This window comes from Micropterus salmoides, unplaced genomic scaffold (genome assembly GCF_014851395.1).
Source record: "Micropterus salmoides isolate LMB-PRFRI ecotype aquatic unplaced genomic scaffold, ASM1485139v1 Ms_hic_scaffold_9, whole genome shotgun sequence".
Lineage (NCBI taxonomy): Eukaryota > Metazoa > Chordata > Actinopteri > Centrarchiformes > Centrarchidae > Micropterus > Micropterus salmoides.
This window is the reverse complement of record NW_024044681.1, coordinates 9,680,097-9,691,100: the sequence shown is the minus strand read 5'-3', so window position 1 is coordinate 9,691,100 and position 11,004 is coordinate 9,680,097. Positions and strand designations below refer to the sequence as shown.

Genomic DNA, 11,004 nt, shown 5'->3' with positions numbered 1-11,004 from the left:
TTGCAGAAAGAAGCCAAAAACAGCAGATTAACAGACTAAATATTGGACTTACTTTTATCGGATGGCAACAAACACGACTCCAACTGAATGCTAATGTTGCTTTGTGTCTACTGGATGTGTAACTGTTTGCTAACAAGTTCATCATATCAACTTTGAATGTAAATGATTAATAATTGTATGTTTCCTATGTGTACATTTCTTTGTTTCAAACGACAGCTGTATTTTGTGTTTGTTAGCATACTAAGATGCCAAACAAAGATGATGAGGATCTAAATGTAAGTAGGGGAGAGCGGGGTGATTTGAGCCTGTGGGGAAGTTGAGCCACCCCTTGTTTCTTGGCAACCACAAACAAAATTTGTCATGTGGCCACACATCCAGTCATCCATTTTACTCACCCTGTGATGGAGAGAGGCCCATGGAATAAGTGATAAGCACATTTAAGATCAAAAAATAAATAAATAAATAAATGCTATCTAAGTGCAATTGAATGTTGGGACCTGGTGTTGCTGGAGTTTGCACGACAAAATGACATTGATGTTATCCCCGACCCCCATGTGGCTCAACTTATCCCTCATTTGGTGCAAGTTGAGCCAAGAGTCCACTTTTTTTTTGGATAGCCATATTTTTAAAAGTTTATTTTAGATCCAAATTGATTATTCCCAGGGATGCACAACATCCTAAAATATAAGTGCATATTTTAGTTGGAGACATTACTGTCATGCCCTCACTTTTAACGACACCTCAAGTAGAAGCTGGCTCAACTCACGCCTCTCTCCCCTACGTTAAAGCCAACACGTCGTCAAACTTCAAAATAAGTTGATTGTCCAGGGACAGGCGTATGACGTTTAACACGTGGTAAACATTGTGAAACAGTCGTACGTAGGTTAAGTTTAGGAAAAGATCGTGGTTTGAGTAACATTACGTAAGTCACCTGATGTAAGCCATGCACAGAACTTTATTTACTGCCTCATAATCCAAGAGTGAAAGCTGTAGTAATATACTGTGTTTCGCATAAACACAGTACGGCCCGACTATATCTGTGGGCATGTTGGTGCTGTGTTTGTATGTCCAAAATACGCGTAATGTCTTACTGACTTTGAGGCGCGGTCCCGGTAAATCCACTGTAGAATCGTTAAGGTTGCGAGGGCTCTCTCTCGGGCATTTGGAGCTCTTTATGCACCCTTTTCGTAAGTCTGCATTTCTGCAGACTGTGCTTGAGGGAATTGCCCACATTTCATAGTGTTGTGACGTGAAACACGGGAGATACCAGGGGAAGCCCGGAAGTGACAGAAAAATCATGGCAAATGGGCCTTATAGGAGAGGAAAGAAGAAGAAGGGTAAACAAACAAGCATGGGAGGAACAACCAACCTGACATTAACATGATTGGGGGGAAAAAAGTTTAAATTTTAAATATAAACACAAAGCTCATAGATAGTTCATATTGACAGAACTGTGTGTAGTCTGTATGATGGCCACCTGTTTACTGGCTACCACTTATCATTTATTTATTCACCATTCTCTATTTCAGTGTTGTTCTTACAGTTCATATTGTGTATACTGTATACCAAATCCAGCTACCTCGTGTACATAACATAGCATTCTTTGCGCTCATCACACTGTGTCCAAGTATGCTTGTGCTCCAGAGGTGCTCCAGAGGACATATATCCGTCGCTTTGAATAAAAGCGTCAGGTCAGCTAAATGAATAAATGTATGTAAAGGTAGATCCCGGAGTACATCAGGAAGATGGCCCCCAAAGATGAAGGGTGAGGACAAGGAAAATGAAGAACCTTCATGGAGGGACAAGCCGGCATGTATCACAGACAAATAGAAGAAGCGGCTGATATCAAGAAGCACTAATCATGCCGGCACAAGAACAGGCACAGGCACACAAGATCAATAGAGGCTGGTGTCTACCACACCAGGCAGACTGTGCAAGGATACCCTGAGACCGTACAGCACATAACAGCAGGATGGAACATGGAACGCCATAACCAGGTAGCTGGCATAGTGTACAGGAACATCTGCCATGAGTTTGGGCTGGAAGTCCCAAGGTCAAAATGGAAGACACCTCCTAAGGTAGTTGAGAATGACCGAGCTAAGATCCTGTGGGACTTCAAGATCCAGACTGACAAACTGGTGATGGCTAACCAACCAGACATCGTGTTGATCGACAAACAGCAGAAGAAGGCTACAGTGATAGATGTGGCGATCCCAAGCGACAGCAACATCAAGAACACGAAGCTTGAGAAACACCAAGGGCTGAAAGAGGAGCTAGAAAAGATGTTGAACGTAAGAGCAACAATGGTGCCAGTGGTGATCGGAGCACTGGGGGCCGTGACCCCCAAACTGGGAGAGCGGCTACAGCAGATTCCAGGTAAAACATGAGAGGTCTCTGTCCAGAAGAGTGCAGTCCTAGGAACAGCTAAGATACTGCGCAGAACCCTCAAATTCCCAGGCCTCTGGTGATGCATAATCGCTATGATGGGCTGTCAAAGCAGAGCGCAGCGTCACAGAGCTGCCAGCATGGCTGTAGAATTTGTCCAGTTCTCTTTTTATTTTCTGTTATCAAACTCCTCCTCTGTACCTGCACTGTGAATATCTAGTGACGTGAATGCAATTCACCTCATGTTTTTTTTTTCTAAAAGTATTACAGGATATAATGGTGAAAAGAAGGATTTTCATAACCTATCTGATAACAAACGATACATCTTTGGACGTCATGAAATTGGCCAAAGCAATTCCCACTTTAAATTGAGTGGACTGAAAATGAATGACAGCGTACTGTTTATTAATAGACTTGTTGAAGGCTCTCAGGACTAATGAATGGTCCACTGCCGAGAGAGTAAAAAGGAAGCAGTTAAACAAAGCGGGACACATTCAGAGCTGTACTTCCTGAATCCTTGAGCCATGTCATGAACAAATACAAGCAAGAAAACAGAAACATTTTACACAAAAGCAAGTTCAGCACAACATTACAAGTATTTCATCAGGTATTCTCATCAATTCATGTAGATCATTTAGTGATTCTGCTTGTCGGCGCTGGATGTACTATAACCAACAGCTTCCAGAGTTAAACATGAAATGTTTTGGGAATGTTGCAAACTGTCCGATTGATCGGTCGCAGAAAATAAGTTAAGGTGATATTTGACTTTGGTTGTTTTCATACATAAATACAATTTAAGCAGGATTCATTCAAAAGTTATTACACAAGAACAGAAGTTAAATGATTACTAAAATGCAATTAAAGTGAAGTGATTTAGGGTAAATAAACAGTTTTAGTGTGACACTGAATTTAAGAGTGTTAAAATATATCTCAGGTAACTGAGTATTGACTAGTTCACTATTTTACTTTGCTGATTAAATTGTTTATTAATTAAACTTGTGTTTTAATTTAATTTTCACCTGGTCTGTTTCAGATGTCAAACTTAATATTGTGGACATAATTATAAACTGACATATCCTTTGTATGATGGGTTAAACAACTCTATCAAGCAAAATCTACATTCATTTTTGTATCACACTGAAATTAATGGAGGCCAATAGTTGTTTGGACCACAGGTGTCATTTACACTGGGGACACAGGAGAAAAGTCCCCTCAACATTTTGAAATGGCTGATTTTGTCCCCATGACTGATTGAAAGCATTGTTCTAAAATAGCTTGCACCAAGAAATGTTAACTAACCAATGAAAATGCTTTGAGAGAGGTTTGTTTGCATAAAAAGAAAACATGCAGTGCAATTTAAATATGGAAGAAACGACTGTGCATTGCATTGTCCCAAAAAAGTAACTTAAGCGGAAAAAAAAATTCTTTCTCTTTATATAAATAAAGATATTTCCACGCTAAATTGGTGCAGAAAATGTCTCCAGAATGCAGGAAATTAAGTTTTTAATGCTCAAAATCTTATAACACAACCTGTCTAATCTCTAAAAATGTATAAAATTCTTAAAAAATAAAAATCATGTGAAATTCACATGTGCATGTTAATGATTTTTTTTTGTGGACACGATCAGTTTCAGTTTTGAAACTCTGGAAAAACAAACTTTAAATGTTTTCACGCGTAAGAATTGTGTTTAAAAGTTGAGCCAAAGTGAAACATCACTGTGTTTGGGTTGTTGTGTAACATCCATCCATCATATAATAACCCTAAACATAGATTTTGTCCAAACCATTAACTGTATTAAATCAACCAAAGGTAGAAGGACAAAACCACAGAGAGTAAAGAAGTTGGTTTACGGCAAAAAACAAGTCTTCGTCTGTTCTCTGTGTTTACAAGCTGAACACAGACAAATAACACTGGCAACAGAAAAACAAGATTCAGCGCTCATTTAAAATCTATATAACATTATAGCTAAGCCCAAATATATAGGATTTGTTTCATCATAAAATAAACGTACCCACCACACAAACTGAGGATTTACTAACACAACTTTTTCACTGTTTCACTGATATTCAAGTTATCAGGTGACAATGAAGCAGAGCAATTTTAGTCCCAATGGTTACCAACGTTTATTTCTATTCTAATTTCTTCCAATTTAAAACAGTTTTCACTTTTCAAAGGATCTGCCAGGAAAACAATCTGTCCCATTATTTCTATTAGTAATAATATCATTGCACTACTCACCAAATTAATAGCTGAGATCTGGGAACATGGTGACGTCAAAAAAAAAAAAAAACGCAAATGCGACGACAGTCAGGTTGGAAACACACCAACACAGCTGCTGAGATCACCAAAGCTGTTGGAGTATTTATACAAATCCATTTTAGGCCTATTTGACATTTCTATTACTCACTCATTTAAAGACAGCCTCATCTTGATTAAAAGAAGCGGTTGGCAGGATAAATATATTATTTCTCATAATCCTAAGTATAATGGAGAAGCAGAAACACATAATTATATTAGATATTCTACAAAAAATAAATGAAGCCCTCTTAATAAGTAAAAGCAAGAACTAGCACATTAATAAGGAACCTGTGCGATATATGCTGGATGAAAGGGGGAACTTTGAACATACTTGCTTTTGTTTTAGCTAATAATTTTGCTGTGAAATGCTAATTACTCTAATACATTACTTCATTGACACTTTTATCCAAAGCGACTTACAATTGGTTTATATGTCAGATGACACACCTCTGGAGCAACGAGGGGTTAAGTGTCTTGCTCGGGGACACAGTGGTGGATTGAACCTGTGTCTCTCACACTAAAGGTATGTGTCTTATCTATTGTGCCAAAAAGATTTTTATTACTCAAAATTGGGCTGAAATACAAATTCATTTACATTTTCTTTCTGTTTTGTTTTTAAATTAACCCCGTATGTGGACACCATGCAACAAAGGAGTGTCACACCTGACAATATGGATTATTATGTTTTTATGTCATGTTATGCTATGTATGGTGATGGCGCATAGATAAGATACCTGCCTTTGGTGTGGGAGGCCTGTGTTCAATTGCCACTGTGAGACATCCACCATTGTGTCCCTGAGCAAGACACTTAACCCCTCGTTGCTCCAGAGGCGTGCGACCTCTGACATGTATAGCAATTGTAAGTCGCTTTGGATAAAAGCGTCAGCTAAATGAATGTAAATGCATTTAAGCTCAGTGGTTGGTAATTAACAATAAAACACCTGTTTTAGGAACAAATAGAGGAAAAACACTCACAGTGGTATTGATAACTGTGGTTACATGTATGCGGACACCCATTAGCATGTGATCTTCATCTAACTTCATGTTGAATCATCCCAGTTTTTCATATCAACATCCAACATGTAACATAGTTAAAACTGATTTCTTTACAGTATGTGAGTACAATACTTATTCTTATTTCGTGTAAAGGCTACAAAGCAGTGAAAAGTTGCAATTTAATGCTGTTATTCTTGTTCATATATTTGTTAATGTCTGTTTTATTATAATATCATTGTATCACATCTTTGAAAAATTAGAATAGATAAACTGCCTGGTTACAGAAATCAAACTTAGTGCAATTTGACTCCACTGTTGCATGACGTCCACATACGTGGACAGTTGGTTTTTGGTGTATAAAAACTGCTCTAAATTTGAATTTATAAAACATAAACCTGTTAATAATACTGTACATGCTAATATTTTTATTTTGACTGACCTCCTTGAATAAAGGTTTTTCGCAGATATGCCTCAGGCATTTAATTTAGCGCATGGCTATCAGTCGGCCATCTTGGATTGATGAGGTCTCAATCAACTGTGACACTGTCCTCAAATGACTTGGAGAACATAACCATGATATAGTAACCCACAATGAAGTTACAATAACTGCCACACCATGCATGAAAGGGTTAAGGGAAATCTTAACGCTACAGCATACAATTTTAGAAAATAGTTCGTCCAACAGTTTGTGTTTGGCCTTTTTCTTGTTTCTATAAGCCTGCTAAGAAATGGTTTTGGTGTGGAAGAACTTGACCCGCACAGAGCCCTGACCTCAACCCTATTCAACACCTTGGGGATGAACCAGAAGATTGCGAGCCAGGCCCTCCCGTCCGACGTCAGTGTCTGAACTCACTAATGCTCCTCTGGATGAACGGGCAAATATTCCCACGGACACACTCCAAAATCTTGTAGTGAGTCTTCCCAGAAGAGTGGATCCTGTTACGGCTGCAAAAGGGGGACCACCTCCATATTAATGCCTACGGATTAAGAATGGGATGTGATTAAATTAATGTGTAGGTGTCCCAGATCTCTCTCTTTCTCTCAGTGGCCTGATAATCACACTTAACAGCCAAGTAGTTTCACATCATTCAGTCCGATGTTGTGTACATGTCCGTTCATTTATTGTTCTGTGATCACATTTTGGTTTTGTGACATCGCTTTTTTTCCCAACTGAGTCCCGTCCATTTCAAACCAGTGAGAAGACCACAGAGAAAAACCACAAATCTATCATCAAACATGTGATCTTATCTTATCCCATGTTCCCAGATTTTAGCCATTAACTTGGTGAATACAATGTTAATATTACTGATAAGAAAGATGAACAAAACTACACAAATAAGACCCAATTTGAAATAAACAGGATTTGTATTTAAGGCTGATTACAGTGTTGACTCAATCTTTCACACAAAGGAAACATTGAAGACAGTGGTTATCTGACAGCAGTTGAGTCCTGATTTAAGCGTCCACGGTGAATGTTGCCAAGCTCTTCTCCTCAACTTCCCCCCTTTGACCTCTCAGTCTTTATAAAAATCACCGCAGAGACTCCAGAGTTCAGAGGTCGGGGGAAGGAGGGTGGACAGAAGTCTTTCAGGGCTGGGATTCTTTCAGTCTCATCGTCCAGAGCGACGGTTCTGACAACGAACGCTCAGAATACCACAGACAGGAAGTGAACTGAAGCTGACGCAGCAGCAGGCTTTGCACGAGCACATGTACAGACACATACAGTATGTATAAAAAGAGGCGACTACAGGCTGGAGGAGTACCTTCAAACACCAAAAGGCACCTTGGACTTTGTCATCTTCTATGGATAACTGGTTTGGTTTTAATTAACTCGTTAAGTGCTTCAATAAAAACTTTGTCTCTGATTTATCCAAAGAAACGTAACCAATAAATCTATCTGTTGCCTTTTCTGACACCAGAATTCACAAAAACCACATTTGATAAATTTCTTTGTCACATATGGCAGTAAAGTAAATATTTTGGGTGTTTGGACTGTTGGTCAGACAAAAAGAAGACATTTGAGGACGTTTATAACGTCGATTTACAGTATTTTCTGACATTTTATAGACAAAAACAATGACTTGATCAATTGCGAAGTAATCAGCAGATTAGTGATATTGAAAAAAAAAATAATTAGATGCAGAACTAGACTGTATTAAAACACATAATTCTCAGATACCCTTGCAGATTGTTTCATGTGGCAAGTTTTCATTTGCAGTGCTCACAGCAGTTTGGCCTCTCAATGCAGATTTTTAGTAAGTCCAAACTTGCGACAAGAACTTTTCTTGTAAAGTGAATTCTCAGTTATTTTTCAAATGTTACAGAGACATTAGTGGCTATGTTAAATCACCAGCCAGCCATCTCTGAAAATCTCAGAGCAAATGTTAAAGAATAAATCTAAATGATTTCCCGCCAGGGAATTTTCTTGATTACAAATTCATGCTGGGATTCTTGTCTACCACCAGTTCAGGATCCAAAGGAAGAGCAATTGTCAAATCTATGTTTCTATTATCTGAATGGCTTGACACCACAGAAGGCAACTGAGAAACTTTTAGAATGGCAAACAACATTTTAAACACGACTCAGTCTCACTTCAGCTTATTAAATGTAGCTGAAACATCACTATTTGGTTCATTTTGGACAAATTCTCAAACCAGAAAAATTTCACACATTTATGAATGAATGGTTGTCATATTTATCAGCAGGGAAACAAATGGTTTCTGTTTTCTGCCTTCTCAAATATCAGTCTACAGAAATAACATGAGAGCCATTGATACATTCAGAGGTATTTAATTTTAATAGCTTAAAATCAGAGGCCATATGTTTTGAGGAAGCCATTGACTGCAACAGTACCAGCTGAGGCATTTCACTGCAGTGATGAAAAGACCAGCTTCAGTCTCTGTTCGACGAAGGGTTTGACCCAAAAAGCTTCAGTTACTCTTGTCGTTGCCTTTGATGTGATTTTAATCACCTGATCAGCCTAGGATGCAGCCTGCGGCAGATCTGGACAGACAAAACTTTGGACTTTTTCCTTGCATTGTTACTACCACACACAAAGTAGTCTACTGGCAGGGCAAATCCATCTTATGATCAGAGCAAAGTAAAGGAAAAAGAATTAAATTCTACAGAAACCCTGAGAGACAGCAGAAAAACAAACCTATGGCTTGCTTACAGACTCAAATTGTATCTGTAATAATTATTAGTAAATAATAATAAATGACAATGACCACTGAATGCTGTCTTGTTTCATTCTTTTCTGATCATTGACCGATTTTAGATTGCAAGTTGTACGGCTGTTAAACACTAATACAGGTTTGCGTCGTGTAGCTCAGTTTGTGGAGAGTGTTGACCTCACAGGGTTGGCAGTTCAATCCCCTCGGTTCTCCCGTCCGCATGTCAAAGTTTCCTCGAGCAACACACTGAACCATACAAGATACGAAGTGAGCCAGCAAATCACGTTTGTGGAACTGGCCCCTGGTCAGTATACAGACATAGAAAGTTTGATGTTCTTTGTTTTTTTTAGGGGGGTATATTTGAAAAGTTGGGGGAAAAAAAATTCATGTTTTTCAAGTTAAACAAACCCCCTTTTTTGGGGAGGATTAAAATCTTCTTTTCTGAATGGACAGACCGTACTTGACTTGGACCAGAACCCCTGCGTTAGACTTAGTTCTGCCATATTCTAGTAAATGTATGCACTCATGGTGTAGTTAGTGTCTGCTGCTCAAACAAGCTGCAAAAGCAAAGCTGTTGGACAAGAGCTTTGATTTCTGCTGTCCATAAAGAGTCCGTAAAGCCAAAATGTACACACAATTACCCAAATATTTTTGATAATTTGAGCCCATAAAGTATTTTGTAAAATACATTAATTAACCTAGCATAGCATTAGATTGGGTAGACCACTTAAATTATGCTGGCTAGCTCATCGCTAATGCGCACATCCCGTGTAAAACCGACCCGGGGCCTTTTCCTGCTTGCTTCCTCTCTCTCCCACATCTCCTGTCACACTCAAGCTGTCCAATGATGAATAAAGGCTTTAAATACATAAAAAATATCTAAACTTGGCACCAGATACTTTATTGATGCTTCACAATCAGTGGTCATTCATCATATTCATGATCAGGTGTGCTGGGCAGCCTTTATCACCGGACACTTAACAGCTGATTACCACCCCGTCGTCCTTGTGTATTATTTTTTTTGGATTACTGACTTTGCTAAAAATGTAATGTTCATGTATGTTTGTATAAATATACTGTAGTATATTAGTATAAAGAAACAGTGAATGGATACTTCCTTCATTGCAGCATCAACATAACATGTGTGAGTTGTTCATTGTGGACCAAACATTGGATAAAATAAAGGAGTATCAAAAAGGCACAAGCCATGTACAAGCAATTTGTATAATCAGAGCATGAAAATTATGAACTTAACTCTCAGAGTTTCTGTAAAATACCTTTTTACAGTCACATTCCAAAACTGGCACTGAACTGACGAGAGTAACTGGAGTCACACTGACACGACAAGTCGATTGTCTCAATAATCGCAAAAATTAAAAAATATTAATAATATTATTGATATAAAAAATATCCGCACATGTAGACAACTTAATGGCCCTGGCGTCACCATTTCGAAAACCAAAATGTCTAAGCAAAAATTTCAAAAATCACACTTTTAAGAAAGAATTAAATAGAAGAAAACTAAAGCTGAAAATAGAGTTGAGGTTGGTCTGAGCAGAATGGAGGGCGGAAGAAGAAAAGTGGTCACAGTTTATGAACTGAAAGTCACTTGTTTGGTTCCCTGGACGAAGTTGGGAAAGGTAAAGAGATCGAGGAATGCTTAGTCCTCCCTTAGTTAACCACTGCCACGGTGCCCTTGAGCAAGGCACTTTTACACCAGGAGATTGTTCCGGTGGAGCTTCTGAGTAGCCAGCAGCAGCTCCCAGATCAGTAATGTGAACATGAGTAAGTGGATGAACGTGAAAGCAAAGCATTCCCTCGACAAAAAAACAAACAAAAACAAAACATCTGTTCATCTTCTGTAAGATCCCGTCTCCTCGTTTGGAACGCGTCGACAGCCGATATTTCACACATTTTAAATAACATTAAACATTATGGCTATGCTGAAAATATACATTCTGACATTTAGAGATAGTACTATCCTAAAAATACAAATGTGCAAAAGTTGTAAACAAATGAGAGAGTGTGTGTGTGTGTGTGTGTGTGTGTGTGTGTGTCACAGCCTGGTGGGCTCCTCGTCACTGTCACTGCAGTTACCACAGCAGTCCTGCAGAGGGAGCAGAGAGCAGAGAGTTACTTTAGGTGCGCAGC

The 11,004-nt window shown here is 38.7% G+C and overlaps 1 protein-coding gene across 1 annotated transcript in view; it reads right to left on the bottom strand.

The window, feature by feature from the left end:
• Positions 1 to 6,772: 6,772 nt before the first annotated feature.
• Positions 6,773 to 11,004, bottom strand: part of grk6 (G protein-coupled receptor kinase 6) — a 71,999-nt gene continuing 67,767 nt past the window's right edge. Inside the window, exon 16 of the mRNA XM_038708419.1 lies at positions 6,773 to 10,960. Coding sequence (XP_038564347.1) covers positions 10,910 to 10,960 — 51 coding nt within the window. The 3' untranslated portion in view covers positions 6,773 to 10,909. The remainder of the gene's footprint in view (positions 10,961 to 11,004) is intronic.